General features: G+C 50.7%; 2 protein-coding genes and 1 long non-coding RNA gene across 7 annotated transcripts in view; 2 read left to right on the top strand and 1 right to left on the bottom strand.

The window, feature by feature from the left end:
- Nucleotides 1-13804, top strand: part of Cd4 (CD4 molecule) — a 22797-nt gene extending 8993 nt beyond the window's left edge. Inside the window, exons 4-10 of one of the 3 annotated variants that reach the window (XM_076940554.1) lie at nucleotides 5967-6125; nucleotides 6646-6882; nucleotides 8793-9128; nucleotides 10606-10809; nucleotides 11336-11457; nucleotides 11670-11819; nucleotides 12148-13804. In XM_076940554.1, the coding sequence (XP_076796669.1) occupies nucleotides 5967-6125; nucleotides 6646-6882; nucleotides 8793-9128; nucleotides 10606-10809; nucleotides 11336-11457; nucleotides 11670-11795 (1184 nt within the window). In that variant the 3' untranslated portion in view covers nucleotides 11796-11819; nucleotides 12148-13804. Of the gene's footprint in view, nucleotides 1-5966; nucleotides 6126-6645; nucleotides 6883-8792; nucleotides 9129-10605; nucleotides 10810-11335; nucleotides 11458-11549; nucleotides 11617-11669; nucleotides 11820-12147 lie in introns of those variants that run through there. The other 2 variants (XM_034512206.2, XM_076940555.1) reach the window with 2 other exon arrangements.
- On the bottom strand, nucleotides 8567-19566 carry LOC117715416 (uncharacterized). Of its 2 annotated transcripts, XR_004607627.2 has the most exons (3): nucleotides 19428-19566; nucleotides 19199-19255; nucleotides 8567-8944 (listed from the first exon to the last, which is right to left on the bottom strand). It is a non-coding gene; the product is annotated as an uncharacterized LOC117715416 (long non-coding RNA). The 2 variants fall into 2 exon arrangements; XR_013112607.1 differs by lacking the exon at nucleotides 19199-19255 and having other exon boundaries at nucleotides 19428-19562.
- On the top strand, nucleotides 14622-20207 carry Gpr162 (G protein-coupled receptor 162). Of its 2 annotated transcripts, none has more exons than XM_076940553.1 (5): nucleotides 14622-14893; nucleotides 16418-17718; nucleotides 18287-18476; nucleotides 19020-19177; nucleotides 19412-19657. In XM_076940553.1, exons 2-5 carry the CDS (start codon nucleotides 16852-16854, stop codon nucleotides 19655-19657), a joined length of 1461 nt encoding a protein of 486 aa, XP_076796668.1. In that variant the 5' UTR covers nucleotides 14622-14893; nucleotides 16418-16851. The 2 variants fall into 2 exon arrangements, with proteins under 2 accessions (XP_076796668.1, XP_034368096.1); XM_034512205.2 differs by having other exon boundaries at nucleotides 14627-14893; nucleotides 19444-20207.

The following is a 20207-nucleotide window of genomic DNA, read 5'->3' as shown; positions in this document are numbered from 1 at the left end:
TCCCCAGAAAAAAAATCAAACAAATAAACAAAAACAAAGCCAGGTAGTAGTGGAGCACATCTTTAATCCCAGTACTCAGCAGGCAGAGGCAGGCGGATGGATCTCTGTGAGTTTGAGACCAGCCTATTCTATAGAGTGAGTTCTGTGACAGCCAGAGCTATGTAGAGAAACCTTGTCTTGAAAAACAAAGAAACAACCTACACACACACACACACACACACACTCACACACACACACACACACACACACACACACACACACACACACACACACACTCATGTCCTACAATCTAGCACTAGGAGGCTAAGGCAAGAAGGGTGATAAAAGTTAGTTCTGAGCTCATACACCAAGACTGTCTCAAAAATACCTTTATTTACTCTTAAAAATGAACACATTCTAAGATGCTGTATAAAGCAGATAGGTTTGGCTAAACTATGTGCAATGTCTCTGAATGGCTGAAGTCTGAAAACGTAGCTCCAGTCCAGCCTCTAGTCTTCCTAGAGAAGCATCATACTTACTTACAGGCAGAACTGGGCCTGGAATGCTCCTCTAGAAAGCTTTGTGTTATATATATATATATGAATATAGAATCATCAATATATATATATATATATTGATGATTCTATATTCCTGTGTGTGTACATACATATGCTTGGGCCGGTGAGATGGTTAAGCAGGTTAAAGGTGCCTGCCACCAAATCTGGCAGCCTGACTCTTGTTCCAGGACCCACGTGATCCCCAACTTGTTCTCTGACCCCATGTGTGCTCTGTGGCATGTGCAAGCACTAATACACTCTCTAAATAAACTAATAAATGTAGTAAAAAATTTAAAGTATGTTGACTTATCTGAAATAGGTATGTATTTCTAGTTCATTTCTTTCTAGTAACTACTTAATTCTTTATCCACCTAATCTATGATTTACTTGAATAAGTCCATATTGTTGGACAGTTAGGCTCTGCAGTTTTGTTAGAACACCAGAGGATAAGTTTGTGTCCTTGAACACATTTTTCAAAGACTCTCTTTAAATTTTCAAATTTTATTATTTTACGTGTATGGGCGTTTTGCCTACATGTATGTCTGTGTACCATGTACAGCCTGCTGCCTGAGGAGGATGGACGAGAATGTTGGATCCACTGGAACTGGACCCTAGATAGTCGTGAGCCATCATGTGAATGCTGGGATGGAACCTGGGGCTTTAGATAGAGAAGTCAACACCCCTAACTATTATAAAATAGAGGGGTGAGGGATTACCATGCCAAGGTATGCCCCTGAGTAGCCCCAGCACACAACAGGTCTGGGATAAAGGGGGCTTACTGGGGAAAGGAACAGGAAGAACGGCCTGGAGAAGGAGTAGAGGCAGATGAATAGACACGCAGAGAGGCAGACAGACAGATGAGAGCAGAGCCATGACAGCACAGAAGGGGGCACAGAAAGGGGGGACAGAGACTGGTGGGGAACATGAGGAGGTGGGGGGAGGAAGAGAGAGAGGTGGCTTTTCATATGCAACCCACAGCTGGTACACCTGATGGTGGTTGCAACAGATGACATAAGCCATTGCTCGGTCCCCTAGGGCAGGCCAGCAGAATCACCTGCTTGCTAACACTAACTGATGATCCATCTCTCCAGCCCCAAAATAATGTCCTCTAACATATAGCCGCAGTGGTTTGAATAAGAATGGACTTTATAGGCTCCTAGGTTTGATTGTTTAGTCACCAGGGTGTACAACTCTTTGATAGGATTAGAAGAATCTGGAGGTGTGGCCTTGTTGGAAGAAGTGTGTCAATGGGAGTGGGCCATCCAGGTCCAGTCTCTTCCCCTTGCTGCCTGTGGATCAGGATGGAGATATCTCAGCTACTTCTCCCCATGGTCACAATGATCTAAGTCTCTGAAGCTATAAGTGAACCTCTAATTAAATCCTTTCTTTTTATGTTGCTAAGGTCACGGTGTCTCTTCACAGCCATAGAACTAAGATGATGACTGTTGTCATTTTCTGTTTTTTTTTTTTTTTTTAGACAAGGTCTCACTGGGTAGCCCAAACTGCCTTTGAACCTACAGTAATCCACCTGCCTCAGCCTCTCACATGCTGGGGTCACAGGCATGAGCCACCATTCCCGATGCTACTGGGAGATATGCCTGCGGCTTCCGTGACTTATTTTTTGAAACAGGCTATATCCTAGGCTGGCCTTGAACTCACTGTGTAGCAGAGATGACCTAGAACTCCTGATTCTCTTTTGTCTGAGAATTATAGGCATGCCCACCTTTACTGGTGCAGGGGTTGGGGCGGGTCAAAGTTAAGATTTTGTGCCTTCTAAGTAGGCATTCTGTGAACTGAGTTCCATTCCTAGTGAGCACACACTGAATTCCAGAAGACGGTCTACACTAATGCTGGTCGACATTACCATGTGCTTCTCTGCCCCCATGGTCAGCATTGAACATTTTATTTAAACCTGTGTGTGCATTTGTTTGTGAGTGCAGGAACATACATGCCACAACCAACACATGGAGGTCAGAGGTCACCCTCATGTGTTGTTCCTCACCTTCCACCTTATGTGAGGCAAGTCTCATGATGTTTGTCACTATATATGTCAGGAGCCCATGGGTTTCTACACATTTTGTCGTCTCTGCTTCTCTCTAAAGTTTGTGGTAAGCAGCAGTTTACCCACTGATCCATCTTTCTTAGCCTCAGCTGCTGCTGCTGCTTCTTCTTCTTCTTCTTCTTCTTCTTCTTCTTCTTCTTCTTCTTCTTCTTCTTCTTCTTCTTCTTCTTCTTCTTCTCCTCCTCCTCCTCCTCCTCCTCCTCCTCCTCCTCTTCTTCTTCTTCTTCTTCCTCATCCTCTTCCTCATCCTCCTCATCCTCATCCTCATCCTCCTCCTCCTCTTCTTCTTCTTCTTCCTCATCCTCTTCCTCATCCTCCTCTTCCTCCTCCTTCATTCAATAGTTTAAAAGTACAACAACATTCTTATAATTTGCATTTATTTTTCTTACCTGTGAGATTAAAAAACTTTCTAACAATTTCTAATCTTGTGTGTTAATGCTTTTGTTCTGTAGGAACAGTTCCCTTTCTAACTTCCTGGTTGTGTGTGTGTGTGTGTGTTTGTGTGTGTGCAGATACAGATGTGCTCACCCTGTGTGTCTGAATGGAGACCAAAGGTCAGCGTTTGATGTCTTTCTCTATTGCTTTCTGATATATATATATATATATATATATATATATATATATATATATATATTATATGCATTGGTGTTTTGTCAGGTCCCTGGAAGTAGAGCTACAAACAGGTGTGAGCTGCTGTGTGGGTGTTGGAGATTGAGCCCAAGTCCTCTTAAGTGCTCAATCGCTAAGCCATCTCTTCAGCCCCATCTCTGCTTTATTTTTGAGGCAGTTTCTCACTGAACCTGATGCTCAAAGTTTCAGTTAGATGCTCTGGTGAATAGCTCCAGGATCTACCTGTCTGTCTGGTGAATAGCTCCAGGATCTACCTGTCTGTCTGGTGAATAGCTCCAGGATCTACCTGTCTGTCTGGTGAATAGCTTCAGGATCTACCTGTCTGTCGCAGGCATCACAGTGAGCAACCTGGCCATTCTCTTTCTTGCCTTTCTTCTTGGGTCTCTCTTTCTGCTGCTGAGGTACTGACTTCCCAAGCAAGGATTGGCTCGTGTCATCCCCTGTGTGCCACCCAGCCTAGGAGTGTCCACTAAGCATTCTGCTTTCTTTGCGCCATGTCACAGCACCCCAGCTGAAAGCGCCACACCCTGATGTCTCTTGACAGCTTGCCTTGAGCTACTTTCTCATGTCATCTCCTTTTCCTGAACCATCTTCCCCCAAATCCATTTTTCTGTATGTAAACCTTTTTTTTCTTTCTTTCTTGTGGCTGGGGGGCTGGCCATGTGTGAGAATTGTTACAGCATGAAGACAGACTTGAGTTGGAAACTCCCTTACCCATGTGAAAATCTGGAATAGTGTGACCCACCTGCAACCCCTGCATTGTACAGGGCAGAGCTGGGAGGATCACGGGGGTTACTCACCACCATAGCAACTCCAGGGCTAGAGAGAAACCTGGTCTCAAAGAAATAAGGTGGACACGAGGCCAGCCTGGTCTACAGAGTGAGTTCCAAGACAGCCAGGACTACACTGAGAAACCCTGTCTCAAAAAACCAAAAAAAAAAAAAAAAGGTGGAGAATGACATAGAGGAATAACAGATGCCCTCCTTCAGACACTTACACACTCATGTGCACACACACACACACACACACACACACACACACACACACACACAGGCTCCACCATGAGCCCCAGCCCCAGCCTGCTTACATCTTCCTTCGTAAGATTAATTTTACTTATTATTGGCTGGAGGGACAGCTGAGTGGATACGAGCACTTTCTCCTCTTGCAGAGGACCTGGGTTTGGTTCCCAACACTCATCGAGAGAGGCTCACACTATCTGTGACACCTGGGCTGGGGGAAATGACATCCTCTTTTGGTTTCCATGGGTACTGGGCACACACATTGTGTAAATACATACATGCTGTCAAAACACTCCTCCAGAGAACTTGTGGGACACTTTTTAGTCTCCAGACATGACTGTGAGGAGTTCTCTTGATCAGGTTCTGGTGGAGGAGCCGCCCACTGTGGGAATAAACAGGAAAAAGACAAAACAAAACAAAACAACAACAACAAAAAAAAACCAAAACAGCCGAGCACAAAGATCAGTTTACCCTACTCCGCCTCCCACTGGTCCATAGGCTGTGACCCACTGCTTCAACTCCATGGCCTTGGGTTTTGAGCCGTGATGGACTGGACCCTTGAGCTTCGGAACTCCCTGCTTTAGGATGCTTTTGTCAGGGTGTTTTATCATAGCAACAGGAGAAGAACATAAGACAGAGACTGAACCAGGAGGCCGAACCAGGAGGCATGGAGATGGTGTAGTTCTGGCATTCAGCCTCCTTGATATGTGTGAGGCCTTGGGGTCCATCCCCAGCATGAATGAGGAAGGAGGAGAGAGGAGGGAGGGAAAAAACAGACCCCACATCCACTCGGAAGGAGCTTTCCAGAGACAGTATTGCAGAGTGTACATCCCAGGACTGAACTTTAAGCTCCACCTCTTACAGGTGTCAAAAATTTAAAGGTAGATAAGGGGTATGGCCCGGGGAGGTAGAACCCCAAGTTTAAGGCCAACCTGGTCTACAAAACCAGTTCCAGGACAGCCAGTACAACATAGAGAAACCCTGTTTCAGAAAAAAAAAAAATGAAAAAACAAAACAAACCAACAACAAAACAAATCATCGTGGGGTGAGGATTGTCAGGGGACAACTTGTGGGAGCTTAGTTTGTCCTCCCACACAGGTCCTGGGGATTGAGGTAAGGTCGCCAGGCTGAAAGTGCTTACTCATTGAGGCGTCGGGTACGTTTTTTAAGACCAGGTCTCACTACATAGCCCAAACTGGTCTTGAACTCTCAAATGTTCTTTCTTCAACCTCCTGAGGCCTGGCTGGGAGTAGAGGTGTACCACCACACAAGACTGAAGTATAATTTATTTAACCATCCTTTCGGGGAGACATTTTGTTCTGAGTGGTCATTAATAATTCTAATTCCTGGAACAAATTACTAAGATGTATGAATTCGAGCCCCTGTTTCAACCCTGAGCGACAGTGTCGATATCTGCACTGTCGGCAAAACAGTCTATATTCTCAGGAATTGTGAAGGTCACTGGAGATGGTGCATGTACAGTGTTCAGTCTGTAAGAGGAGGTGCTCCCCAGTCAGCACAGTGTCTTATGATACATTTAAGGAAGTGGGACACTGTTCCCACCATGTAACTAGATATCAGTGGGGCTTCTCATCAGCCGGAAGACCCTGATAGGGATGAAATAAAGACTGACAACTCAGACCAGCAGAGTTGTGGGCACTCTTTTTGGCAGAGGGTACCAGGGCACCTCACCTTCTTTTGTATGGCTTCTATTCACAGGTTCATTTGAGAAGAATGATCGGTTTGGTTCCAGAAAAGGTGCATGGGAGAAGGGGTCATTTCCTCTTGTCATCAATAAACTTAGGATGGACGACTCTCAGACTTACATCTGTGAGGTGGAGAACAAGAAAGACAAGGTGGAGTTGTGGGTGTTCAGAGGTGAGTGGGATAGCCCTGGGATGTAATCACCTCCCCTCTTCCCTTCCATTCTCACACCAAAACCAGGACCTGAACTGATGATATTTCAGACCACAGGTGGGTCAGAGTGTTCCTCTTTGTTAATGGGGGACGGACAAAGACTGAGAGAGAGAAGGAAAGAAAAGGAGGAAGACAGCACGTGGGAGGCAGAGGCAGGAAGATTTCTGAGTTCGAGGCCAGCCTGGTCTACAGAGTGAGTTCCAGGACAGCCAGGGCTACTCAGAGAAACCCTGTCTCGAAAAACCAGGGGAAAAAAAAGGAGGAATAACAGAAGGAAGAAAGGAAGGAAGGAAGGAAGGAGAAAAGGAAGAAAAGGAAGAAGGGAAGGAGAAGGGGGAACCCGGTCTTGTGCTGGGAGTTGGGATGGGAGGCACTGTTGAAAGATGGGATGATGGAGAGATACCGTTGTTCTTACTTCCTTAGTCCTTGAGGATGGTGTGATGCAGGAGTGTGTGATGCAGGTACTCTGCTTCCTCTACAGTGACCGTCAGTCCGGGTACCACCCTGTTGCAGGGGCAGAACCTGACCCTGACCTTGGATAGCAACCATAAGGTCTCCAACCCCTCGATAGAGTGTAAACTCAAAGGGGGTAAAATTGTCAAGAGCTCCAAAGTTCTCTTCATGTCCAACCTAAAGACTCAGGACAGTGACGTCTGGAACTGCACCGTGACCCTGAGCCAGAAAAAGCACACGTTCGACATGAAACTCTCAGTGCTGGGTAAGAGGCTACAAACCCTGCAGCTTCCTTCCTACTCAGGAATTCTTGGACCTCACTCAGCTCTTCTGTTGGTTCTTGGATCTCCTGGAGTGATGGGATGGCTCCAGACTCTTCTCTATCTGAGGTCTATCCTGAGGGCCCTTCCCCCTTAGGGAGTGGCAGTACAGCAACCAAGGGAGTACACAAGAGGGAAGTGTGGGAAAGCAGGAGGTGAGAGTATGGGATGCCTGTTGTCTTTGTCTCTGACTTTCTCTACTAGTGGACAAGTCCATATACTCAGGAAGACTACAGCAAACCAGTCATGCAGGCACCTGCATTGCATCTCTATATCCTGAGCTAGACCCTGTGGGAAGACTGAGGACCCTGAACACAGATCCTGTGTGTAGGATTGATTCAAGTCCCAACTCTACCACAGCCACACACTCCTGTGTTACTATTTTTAATTTTGGGGAGATCATAATATAATTACATCATTTCCTTTTCCTCTCCCCAAACCCTCCCATGTACCCCTGCCAACTCTCTTTCAAATTCATGGCATCTTTTTATTTGTTTACAACACACACACACACACACACACACACACACACACACACACACACTCACACCACTTACTCAGTCTGTATAATGTTTATATGTACATGTTTTTACAGAGCTGATCTTTGGTTTTTTTTTGTTGTTGTTTGGTTTTTGTTTGTTTGTTTGTTTGTTTGTTTGTTTTTTTGTCTAAGGTTGAGGCCTCCTGAGGTCGCCCCCCCTTCCAGATTATCTTGTTTACTGGTATTGTCCCAGTTCAGGCCATGTTTACGCAGCCATGTTGGTAATGAGAGTTTACAGGTGTAGTTTCTGACATTCATAGGAGACACAGTCTCACAGCAAACTCTGTGTTCCTCTGGCCCTTATAATCTTCCCAGCAGTCTTCCCAAACCTTGGGTTTCTAGATGTATCTGGTGGGATCGGGCTCCATAGCTCTGCACTTAATAAGTCTCCATCTGTCACAGAGAAGTGTCCTTGATGAGGGGTGAGGACTACGCTTATCTGTGGGGGTGAGGACAACCGTTTAGAATGGCGTTAGGGATTGTGCTGGCTTAGTAAAGAGATGGTTGTAGGTTGTACTGGTTTGAGTGAAAATGGCCCTCATAAGCTCACATATTTGAATGCCAGGGAGAGGCACAATCTGAGAAGGATGGGAAGGATTAGGAGGTGTGGCCTTTGAAGTGGGTGTGTCATTAGGAGTGGGCTTTGAGGTTTCAAAAGCCTATAACAGGCCCAGTCTGCCTGCCTCTGTGCCTTTGGAACTGGCTGTAGCTCTCAGCTATCACTCCAGCACTGCCTGTAGGCCACCATGCTTCCCTCCAGGATGAGGATGGAATAAACCTCTGAAACTGTAAGCCAGCCCCAATTAATTGCTTTCTTTTATAAGAGTTGCCACGGCCATGGTCTCTTCAGAGCAATAGAATGCTGACTCAGACAGGGGTTCCCTCCAATACCCATGACTTCAGCAGCCCTGAGTAGCTGGTTAGCTTCCCACTACAATGAATGATTTCCCTTCCTGTCACGTGACAACTACGTCCTCTTATCCCATGGTCTCTGCATTCATAAGATAGAGATGGTGCTGACTGTGGCAGCAGCGGCAACTTTCTAGTACCATAGAGAGAATGACAGTGTAGAGCATGGAGACCAGGGCTCGACACACAGCAAGCTTTATTTTATTGTTGGTTCTTATCTTGTGAAGGATGATAAGCAAATGTCAAATAGCTTCTGGCCTCCAGGGGTCCCAGGAGAGAGAAATGACCACCTTGGTGGATAGATGGTCCCTGTGTCCATGTGCCACATGCTTGCCCCGCCATACGCTCCCTCATCTTCCTCTCCATCTGCACCCAGAGTTATTTCTGCTGACTTCACACCTCCAGGCTTTCAGAGAACATCCATCACGGCCTATAAGAGTGAGGGGGAGTCAGCGGAGTTCTCCTTCCCACTCAACTTTGGAGAGGAAAACCTGAAGGGAGAGCTGTGGTGGAAGGCAGAGAAGGCTTCTTTCTCCCAGCTCTGGATCGACTTCTCTCTAAAGAACAGAAAGATATCTGTGGAAAAGTCTACCAACAACCCCAAGCCCCAGCTGGGGGAAATGCTCCCCCTCAGCCTCAAGATACCCCAGGTCTCGCTTCAGTTTGCTGGTTCTGGCATCCTGACTCTGACTCTGGACAAAGGCACACTGCATCAGGAAGTGAACCTGGTGGTGATGAAAGGTAAAGGGTGGGCTGAGAAGGGCCTGGGGTAAAAAGGGAAAGAGATGGTCTAGGGCTCTCTATGGCTGGTCAGGTCCCAAAAGGGGATGCTTTGACCTGGTTATCTGGCTAAATAATGGAATCTCTGGATCTTGAGATAGCTTTGGGTTTTTTGGTTTTGTGTGTGTGTGTGTGTGTGTGTGTGTGTGTGTGTGTGTGTGTGTGTGTGCTGGGGATGGAAAACAGGGCCTCATGCATGCTATGCACAAACTCTATCACTGAGCAGCACCTAGTCCTGAGCTGGCTTTGAATTGAGGCTGGAATCCACGTGTTCTCCCCCCCCCCCAACATCTATAATCTACTCTAGGACCGGCTCCACTGAGACAAACACACGGGACTTGGTTCTACCTCTGCCTGACCTTCTGTGGCCCTGGCTAAGCCCCTTCCGTACTGTGGACCTTCTTGCTCATTTTTTAAAAAATAACTTATTTATTCACTTTACATCCCAATATCAGCTCCTCTCTCCTCCAGTACCTCTTCTTCACTCTGAGAAAGGGGAGCCCCTGGGCTATCCCATACACACAAACCAGTCACTGCAGGACTAGGTGCATCCTCTCCCACTGAGGCCAGACAAGGTGGCCCAGTTAGGAGAACAGGATCCAAAGGCAAGCAACAAATTCAGGGACATCTCCCTGAGATTTCCCCCAGGAGAGAGGGGTCCCTGCCCCCACCACTGCTGATTTCTCTTCTCTCTCCCCTGTCACTTTAAAAAAAAATACTTATTTTACATAATTTTTCTCTATTTTATACCTGTATGCTGGTGTCAGAAACCCTGGAACTGGAGTTACAGACAGCTGTGAGCTGCCATGGGGGTGCTGGGAATTGAATCTGGATCAGCTGGAAGAGTGGCCAATGCTCTTAAACACTGGGCCATCTCTTCAGCCCCTTAAGATTTGTGTGTGTGTGTGTGTGTGTGTGTGTGTACGCACACGCGTGTACATGTGAATATATGCCTCGCATGTGTATGACAGAGGAGAGCAGACCCCTTGCAGCTAGAGTTACAGGTGCTGTGCTGCTATGTGGACCTCTGGAAGTGCAGCAAACACTCTGCACTAAGCTCTGAGCCATCTCTCCCATCATCTTGAAATGGAACAAAATCTTTTGCACACAGCAGTAGTTGTAATATCAACCTTGACAATGAGTTATTTGTACCCTTAGCTTGTCATCATTTCAACTCCACAAATCACAGTGACTAACGTTTCCTATTTAGCACATGCCTGGCCCCATTCAAACACTTCATTCACACATTTCACTACTGTCATTGGCGCAGGCAGGTAAGCAGTTTGTCCAGGGACACCCTGTGTCTCTGCAATCACCATGGCTGGCAGAGTAGAGATCAAGCCAGGAGAGAAGTAAATCTGGTTCAACACTTACAGCTTGACTGGGCTGGGAACCCTGAGCAACAGGACCCAGGCCTCTGACTCTCCTTCCTCTGCAGTGACTCAGCATGACAACAACACTTTGACCTGTGAGGTGGCGGGACCTACCTCCCCAAAGATGAGACTGACCCTGAAGCAGGAGAATCAGGAGGCTAGGGTCTCTGAGGAGAAGAAATGGATTCAAGTGACGGCCCCTGAGGAAGGAATGTGGCACTGTCTACTGAGTGAAGATGAAGAGGTCAAGATAGACTCCAAGATCCAGGGTAAGGAGCCAGTTTCTAAAGCCTCCCGCTGAGCCTTGGCCTAGTCAACTGTGGAACTTCCCAGGGACGAGCTGCGCTGACCTAGAGTGCCAGCTCCCTAGCTCCTCTTTGTAAAGAGGCCTGAAGATAGCAGTGAGGACGGAGAGTGGTCCTGGGCTCTAGGTTCCCACTTGTATCCTCCAGATTGCCACTTCCGGACAGGTTAGGAATGAGGTCATCTTGGCTAAGAGCTAACGGCTCCCTGCCTTCCCCCTAAACCTAAACAAACACACAGGGCCTGGCCTCAGCCACCTGCTTCTAGTTCTCTAGCGAACTAAGAAAAACCGTCCCTTCCCTAGTCTGGTCTGTACCCCCAAGACCCCTTTGCACTCACCTCTTTTCTCTGGTGTGGGACCACAGTTAAGAGTGTCCCTAGATAGAGGCACTCAGTGTCTTTCTTTCTTCATAGTGCCTGGGGTGGACACAGGGTTTCCTGCTGCTAGAGCTAAATCCCCAACCAAATTACCTCTCTTCCCTCTTCTCCCAGTTTTACCCAGAGGGTTGAACCAGAGAGCAGTGTTCCTGGCTGTCGTGCTTGGGGGCGCCTTTGGTTCTCTGGCTATCATTGGGTTCTGCATCTTCTGCTGTGTCAGGTGCCGCCACCAACAGGTGAGTGAGCATACCATAGTTGCCCCCTGGATCCCCAAGGCCCCCAACCTTGTACATGAGGCTGAGAACCCTGCCACTGGCTTCTGGTTTAGCTTTCTCTGCTTAGCCCCTGAAGCTCCTCACTGCAGACCAGACCCTGCCTCTGATCCCACAAGGGAGACACAAGAAGGAACAGGTGGCTTAAACCACAGAAAATGCTTCTTCTCTGCCAGCTTCCTCCCCTCCCCCCTCCAAGGGGCACCTCCCTCCTGGAGGACTGGGACCCTCACAACTACTCTCCTTGTCCCCGGGCAGCGCCAGGCAGCACGGATGTCTCAGATCAAGAAGCTCCTCAGTGAGAAGAAGACCTGCCAGTGCTCCCAGTAAGAATCTGGGCTAAGGGGTAGGAGGCGTGAGGGAAAGGATGGGAGACAGGGAAGAAGAGGGTAAGGGAGACAAGAAAAAGGAGTTGAGAAGGATGAGAGCTTCCAGTAGGGATGGAGTAAGGAATTGGGATAAAGAGGGGGGTGTGGAGAGAGTGAGGAATGAAGCTTGGGAAAGGGCTGGCAGAGGGAGGTGAAGGGGCAGTGGGCCTGTGGGTCTGCACAGAGGCTGCAGTGATGCCCTGAGGTACCACCGTGCTGCAGGAGGAAAGTGGGTAGCACACGGAGGGAGTAGGAGACTGGATCTGCTTCCCTGTTCTTCTTCCAGCCGGATGCAGAAGACCCATAATCTCATCTGAGGCCTGGGCCCCGCATGCAGCCTACTGCCTGTGTCCAGGCTCATCGACTGAGGCCTGTGGACCAGATGAATGTAGCAGACCTAGTGCCTCTGGCCTCCTGCTCTCCCCTTCCTCAAGTGGCCATGGTTTCTCTCCCTCCATTCCCAAGCCCCTTGGCAGAGCTTGCTCTCTGCCTCTCAGACACTTAAGCACAACCAACCAGCTTATTTACTCTTCGCAGCTGCCTTTACACCAGAGCTCGGCCCTTCTCTGACTAACATCCTCTTTCCAGCTGTCTGCTTGGATCTAAGGGCAGTGCACAGCACCTGGCCCAGATGGTGGGACTGGACATACACAGCACAGTTTACAAGAGGGCTCTGGGACTAAGCTGAGCCGGGGGTGGGCAGCGGGGGCCTTGTGCAGGCCGCACATCCTTTCAGGGGCAGATGCAGATGCTGCTGATGTCAGTCTCAGCTTCCCATGCTGACTGCTTCTCGTTTGAGGTGGTGAGGCCAGACTCACACTCTTACCAGTGCACCAACACACACCCAGGACACACACCCTGCACACAGTCACACACCTGTTCCTATATCCAAACTGCAGATCTTAATTCATAAGCCAGTTGAATGTCCTGGGTATTCAACCCTTACAAAAACCTTGCATGTGGGTAAGCATGATGGCTCATCGGAAAAAAAAAAAAAAAAACCAAACTCCTGTTGCCAAGCCTGATGACCTGAGTTTAATTCTTGAGAATGGAAGGAGAGAATTAACTCTTGAAAATTGTCCCCTTGAAAATGTGTGTGTACTTTGACCCTCATGTACACAACACACAGACATGCATGTGTGAGCAAACACACACACACACACACACACACACACACACACACACACACACATACACACACACAGAGTAATCCTACAAACTAAAAATGATGACCAAGATGGCAGAGACAACCAATCACCAATCATCCCTGGAAAACCGGAACTTGAGTTGAATGACTACCTAAGGTTGTCCAGCTAACAAGTGCTGATGTCAGGGCAAACCCAGGGCCCCTGATCCCTAGAGCCACTATGTGTGGCACAGGGATGAAGACCACACAGATCTCTGAAGCTAGTCCTAGACACTCGGCATGCACCAAGGACACAGAGGAACACAGCACCGCCAGAAATCCGTGAGAAGATGGAGGAGCACGTATTGTTTCAAGTCCCTCCTTGACCACTGCTGTCCCCCACCCTTTTACCAAAGGACAAAACCCTAGTTCTCTTAGAGCTAGGCTGGGAGAGATGCACAGAGACCTGCCACTCAGTGTGTGCAGAGCCTGGGAAGTGGGCAATGCTGGGGCCCTTTATGAAGACCACTGTGGCAGGTGGTAGTGCCTTCCATCCAGGGAGATCGGGGGTCTAAGGACTGTCCCTAACAGTCTTGAGCTGCTTCTCTCAGATTCTCAGCCTCCTCTGCCTCTTTCTCTTTCCTGCTTTAGCAGCTCCTTCCCCGCTCCCAACCCCTTTCCCCTTTTCCTTTTTTCTTCCCAGCTGGTCTCTTCTGGAAACATCCCCTCCTCATTTCTCCTCACTGCTCACTTCTTATTTTTGCCCACTCCACTCCTGCTTCCTGAGCTGACAGAAAAATAAAGGCTATAAATAAAATGCACTGTGTGTGTAAGAGAGCGAGACACACACACACATACACATACACACACACACACACACAGAGAGAGAGAGAGAGACAGAGAGACAGACAGACAGAGAGAGAGAGAGAGAGAGAGAGAGAGAGAGAGAGAGAGCTCTAGAAAGAGACAGATGAAGAGAGACAGAGACTGCACTTCGCTGGGGACCCCAGGAACCTTTGGGGCTTTAGGTGCCAGGCCTGGCCCAGGAAGAAGATGAAGTTGCCCAGAGAAGGGAAAATTCCCTGGAGGCTGATTGTCCACCTTCACACCCCAAAAGCATTGTGTGCAACTGTGTAATTAACAGAGAGACTACATGGTGATGTATGGGAGAGAAGAGACTATGAGAAACCGTGTGTGGCAGTTGTGTGTGTCCCCATCATAAGTGTATGCTTGCATTCCAGGAAGAGAAAGAGGTGTATGCAGGTGCACCAAAAACCCACTTCTTTTTTGATCCAAGCAAGCATTTCTAACTTCACAAGCGATCTCAGCTGGCATCGCAAGCCCCCTTAGCTTCTAGCAGGCCTCTGAGCTCTACCCAAGAACAGCCCTCACAAGGATGCACATACAGTGACACACGGTGACACACGCTTCCTCCTCCCCGAACAGCTAGCTCCTCAGTCCCTAACAACACCAGCTGCCTCTTCGGGCTCATTCGTGTTGAAAAACCGGGATGGGGTGGGGGCAGGACACCAACCGCTTCACCAATGAAGCCCGCTCCCCGCCGTCCTCCTCGCCCCCACCCTCCCCGCGCCTTCCTTGCCCCTCCTCCTCTAAGTCACCGCCGTCCAGTTTCCCCGCCCCACCCTCGCCACCCCGACCCCAAGACTGGCCAGTGGCTCCCTAACCCCGGACTCGCAGTCCGATGACCCTGGGAGACAGGGACCTCGAGGGGCCGCAAACTAGTGCGCCGCGGGCTGAGCCGGAGAGGCTGGGCTGGGGGGAGGGAGGCCCGGAGGGAGGGAGCGAAGGAAGGAGGAGGGCTGGCGAGCTGGAGCCGGCAGGCGGCGGGAGCCGGGCGAGCCTCGTCGGGAGTGCGTCTCCTCCGCAGAGCAGGACGTAGCCAGAGGTAAGAGGACCCCTGCCCGGCCCCCCGAGTGTCTCCACTCCCCCACCCCACCCCGCCCCGCGAGCTGCCTCCGCGCCCCTCCTCCCGGCCCTCCTTCCCAGCCACCTGCTGTTTCTGCCCTGGAGAACACCCTAGGTGACTAGAGGGAGGAGCCGCCTGACCTTATCTCTTCAAGGCGAAGGGCGAGGGACCCCTGTCGGCCAGAAAGCCCCCAGTCTTCCTCCACCCCTTCCCTTCGCTCTGTCCTTCACCCCCTTCTCTCTGTCCTTCACGTCTTTCTTCTTCCCTCCCTTTCTGACTCTCCCTCTCGTTCTTTCCGAACCACCAACTGGGTCTGGGGGTGGGATGAGGGTGAGTGGGATGGGGTCCAAAGGCTGTAAGGGAGGGCAGTGGGGGGCATCCGGACCAATTCCCTACACCTCCTCCTGGCTGTCCATTGCCATGGCAACTAGGATGTACTGGGCTAGGGGGGAAGAGACAAAGGTGGGGGTGGACTGGGACCTCTGGGGGAGAGCTAGGGTCTGAGGTTCTTCGCAGGAAATAAACGATGGCACAGCTGTGCCCCACTTTCCCCTATCTGCCCCAACGCCATCATACTGGCCCTTACACTCTGTTCAGTGCTTTACTTGATTTCCTAGTGCCTTCCCCAGGTCTCCCTGAACGGTGTCACTAAGACCAGAAACCTCTTCCTCTCTCCCATTAGAGGGAAACTGAGGCTCTGGGCCAGGGGAGGAGACCCAAGGTCTCCTAGTGAGGTCAGCGAGCCTATTTAAGGTCTGGCTTTCCCCTCATGGTCTCTGTTCCCAGGCTCCTTACCTCCATCCTCCTTCTTCCCACCCACCTCCCTCCAATATCTCCGCCTCAGGGGCTTCTGGACCTTCCCTTCTATTTCCAGATACTACCACTTTCCCCCTCTTTCTCTCCTGCTCAAACTCTCCTCCTTCTCCCTAGTTCCCCCTCTTTCCATTTCTGGATGCTTCTGATGTCAGTGGCTTCCCCGCCTTCAGGTTCCCTAGCTACCCCCACCCCCAGTCCCAGCCTTCCTTCTCCCATTTTCCTTAGGTAGCTGAAGGGCTAAAAATCCGGGCTTAGCTCAGTGGGCTGAGCACAAAGTCCAGGAGAATGGCATGCAGGAGAAGGGCTCCTGCTTTAATGTGAGTCCCCGAGAAGGAACACATACCCGTCTGTCTCCTTTTAGCAACTGAAGAAAGACCTGGGGACTCGGAGACAGGGGTGGGTAGTTCCAAGCATGGGCTATTATAAGAAGGAAACTTGGAATTCTAAAGCAGGGAGAAAGAGCTAAAAGGAATGGATCGGGAGCCTTTCCCATGTAGTCTGGAAATATATGAGGTCTTATCCCTGTGGGTAAGTGGGCATCTGATTTAAGGCTGGGGAATGCTCTGAATGACCCCAGCGACCCTCAGCGATCAATCATCTCTATGGTTTCAAGAGAAAGAGGGTACAGGTGAGCTAGAGTACAGCGCAGGCCTAATGTGTGCTCCTCATCTCATCCTCCCCTCACAGCTCGTCCAGGTGACTGAGTTCCACCCCTGCGCACCAAGACACCCCCTCCCCCCCACTGGTCAAGCCTCACTGGAGAAAGAGATCTGGAAGTCCCAGCATGAGAATCCGAGCTCCCCAGCCAGCTTCATAGATGGGGAAGCAGCCTGCTTGCCTCCCTCGTCAATTACAGGGATAATTAAGAAAAAGCCCCACCCAATATGGAAGCCAAGGACTACCACCTCTATTGATTCTCTGGCTTCTCCCCTGCCTGCCCACCTGGCCTTAGCTGGGTCACTCATACCATGCTGAGAAGTAAGGAAGACTTGGGGTCAGCTTACCTGGCTCCAGGGCAAGGACGGTGGGCATCATGGGGGTGTGTGTGAGCGGGGCTCCAGGGTGAGACCTAGCCCCCGCCCCCAGGAATTCAAGGGGGTGGGGGTGGGGCCAAGGATAGAATGGCTCGGGGTGGGTTGGGGGCAGAAGAGGCCTCCCTACGCTCAAATGCATTGTCCTGGCTGGCCTGTGGGCTCCTAGCCCTGCTGGCCAACGCCTGGATCATCCTTAGCATCTCCGCCAAACAGCAGAAGCACAAGCCACTGGAGTTACTGCTCTGCTTCCTGGCGGGCACACATATACTCATGGCGGCTGTGCCCCTTACCACCTTTGCTGTGGTGCAGCTCCGGCGCCAGGCTTCCTCTGACTATGACTGGAACGAGAGCATCTGCAAGGTCTTTGTGTCCACATACTACACGCTGGCCCTGGCCACCTGCTTCACGGTCGCCTCTCTCTCCTACCATCGCATGTGGATGGTGCGCTGGCCCGTCAACTACCGCCTCAGCAACGCCAAGAAGCAGGCACTGCATGCCGTCATGGGCATCTGGATGGTCAGCTTTATCCTTTCCACGCTGCCCTCCATCGGCTGGCATAACAACGGCGAGCGCTACTATGCCCGAGGCTGCCAGTTCATAGTCTCCAAGATCGGCCTCGGTTTTGGTGTTTGCTTCAGCCTCTTGCTTCTTGGGGGCATTGTCATGGGGTTGGTCTGCGTGGCTATCACATTCTATCAGACACTGTGGGCCCGGCCCCGGAGGGCTCGGCAGGCCCGGAGAGCGGGGACCAGTGTGGGAGCCAAAGCAGGTGGGCTGGGGGGCTTGGGCACCCGGCCAGCTTTTGAGGTGCCAGCCATCGTGGTGGAAGACACTCGAGGGAAGCGGAGGTCCTCGCTGGATGGCTCGGAATCTGCCAAGACATCCTTGCAGGTCACCAACTTGGTCAGCGCCATCGTCTTTCTCTATGATTCACTCACGGGGGTGCCCATCTTGGTGAGATTGAGGTCCCTCAACCTGTTTTTAATATTCAGGGCCCTCCAGCTCTACCAGCCATGCAGGAGCTCCACCTCCAGTTCTGGCGTCTACCGTCCCCTGTCTCCTGACATTTGGGGTTCCCTGTCTCTATCCTCAGTCCTCACCCCATTACCCAATCTCCCAGCTTCATCAAACATCTCTCCCTTGACTTCCATTTTCCAGCTCACTCTTCAACCTGTCACTCTAGCCGCCCTGAGCCTTTATCTAGTCCCTGATTCTCCATGGAGATGATTCTCTGAGCACTCCTGAGTGGAAACCCCAGGCTCATCCCACCACACTATCCAGGCCCCATTCCTGGGTTTCTGTCTCTCTTTGACTTCCTTGGAGTCTTAGTCTTCCCCTCCCCCCACCCATCTCCAGAACCCAACGTCAGGGTTTTGTTTATAGCACTTCTCAACTTCTCATTCAGCCCCTTTCCGATGCTCACCTGCCTCCCTTCCTAACCCCTTGCTTTAAGGGTGGGTATTAGGCTTAGGTGGGGCCTGGGCTATCAAGTCTGACCAGCCATTCCCTATTCCCCTGTCAGGTGGTGAGCTTCTTCTCCTTGAAGTCGGACTCCGCTCCACCATGGATGGTGCTGGCTGTGCTGTGGTGCTCCATGGCACAGACGCTGCTCCTTCCCTCCTTCATCTGGTCCTGTGAACGCTACCGTGCGGATGTGCGCACAGTGTGGGAGCAGTGTGTCGCTATCATGTCCGAGGATGATGGTGATGACGGTCAGAGGAGGGATGGGGCCTTTTCTTTCCTGGACAGCTACCTCTATTTTCTGTTCTTTCTACTGCCCTTCTCCTTGAGGAGATGTGCTGCCCTGGGGTGCCCCCTGCTGGACTAAGATGGAGCCAACTCGAGGCTCCCTCTAGCCTGATCAAGTGCTTGGCCATACAAGCCTTGCTTCCTTCTGTGCCTTTCACCAGGCCTCTGCTCCACCCTGAAAGCCTACACTGACCAGCTTGGTCCATGCCAAGCAGAGCTCCAGAGAAAGGGTCCTCAGTCCTAATTGCAGAGAAGGTGTGACATTAAAGGGAAGCTAAGCTTCCTGAAAGAGATCCCCTACTCTTGGGAGAATTCTTGGAGAACAAGCAAAAATGTCTGCTCATATACAGGACCATGGATTCAGTGAATGAAGGGAAGCTAGCCAGAGATCCCCCTGGGGCTTACAGACTAACGGGAACCAAAGGATCTTCCTGGACTTTATGAAGGGGATGGGGAGAGGGTAGGTATTCTCTGCCTGTAACCACTCGGCTCCTTCTCTCTCCTAGATGGCACCTGTGATGACTACACAGATGGCCGAGTGTGCAAAATTCGCTTTGATGCTAACGGGGCCACAGGGTCAGGGAGTCGGGACCCCACCCAGGTGAAACTGCTGCCTGGACGGCACATGCTCTTTCCACCTCTTGAGAGAGTGCACTATTTACAGGTATGGAACAGAAGGACTCACCTCCATTCTGATCCCTTACACCACTACTCCATGGCTACAGGGTACCCTGGGGGTCAGCTGAAGGAAAGACAAGAGGAAGAAGTATGGTTTCCTCAGATCTCTCAGAAGCAGGTTTGCCCGCTAGAGTAAATGCTTTGGAGAAAAGGAAGAGTATGAGGCCATCTTGCAGAGTCCCCACTTTGGTTCCTGTCACCTCTACCTTTGTCTCTGCAGCATCTCCAGGTCTCACCTGCTCCTCTTCCCAGGTCCCTTTGTCCCGAAGATTATCCCATGATGACACCAACATCTTTTCTACTCCTCGGGCACCAGGCTCCTTCCTGCACAAGTGGTCATCATCCGACGATATCCGGATCCTCCCAGCCCAGAGCAGAGCCCTTGGAGGCCCTCCAGAATACCTGGGACAGAGACACAGGCTGGAGGATGAGGAGGATGAGGAAGAGGCTGAAGGCGGGGGCTTAGCCAGCCTTCGCCAGTTTTTAGAAAGTGGGGTTCTGGGGTCAGGTGGGGGGACCCCACGAGGTCCTGGTTTCTTCCGGGAGGAGATCACCACCTTCATCGATGAGACACCTCTGCCTTCTCCAACTGCATCACCAGGACCCTCTCCTCGTAGGCCTAGGCCACTGGGTTTTTCACCTCGACGACTCTCCCTTGGGTCTCCTGATAGCCGAGATGTTGGACTTCCTTTGGGGTTAAGTGCAGCAAGACGCTGTTCCCTGACAGTGAGCGAGGGGGGTTCAAGGGCTTGGAGAAGACCCTGGGGGCCAGGCAACCCCATCTTCCCCCAGTTGACCCTGTGAGGCCACATGGGCCTGCTTAACTCAGAGGAGGGGGCATGGGTGCAGCCTCCTTGTTCTGGCCCTGAGTCTACAGCAGCTGCCTCCAGGGAGATGGGCAGCTACATCCGGGCTCTAGAGTCCCAGCTCTCTCCCATCCAAGTGACCAGATACCCAGCTCATCCGTCTTCACCCCTAGCAAAATGTATTAAAAGGCTGAAGTGTTGCCGTGGAAA

The sequence above is a fragment of the Arvicanthis niloticus genome, chromosome 9 (genome assembly GCF_011762505.2).
Source record: "Arvicanthis niloticus isolate mArvNil1 chromosome 9, mArvNil1.pat.X, whole genome shotgun sequence".
Taxonomy (NCBI): Eukaryota; Metazoa; Chordata; class Mammalia; order Rodentia; family Muridae; genus Arvicanthis; species Arvicanthis niloticus.
Note: the sequence above shows the minus strand (reverse complement) of the source record. Positions and strands in the feature narration are given on the sequence as shown.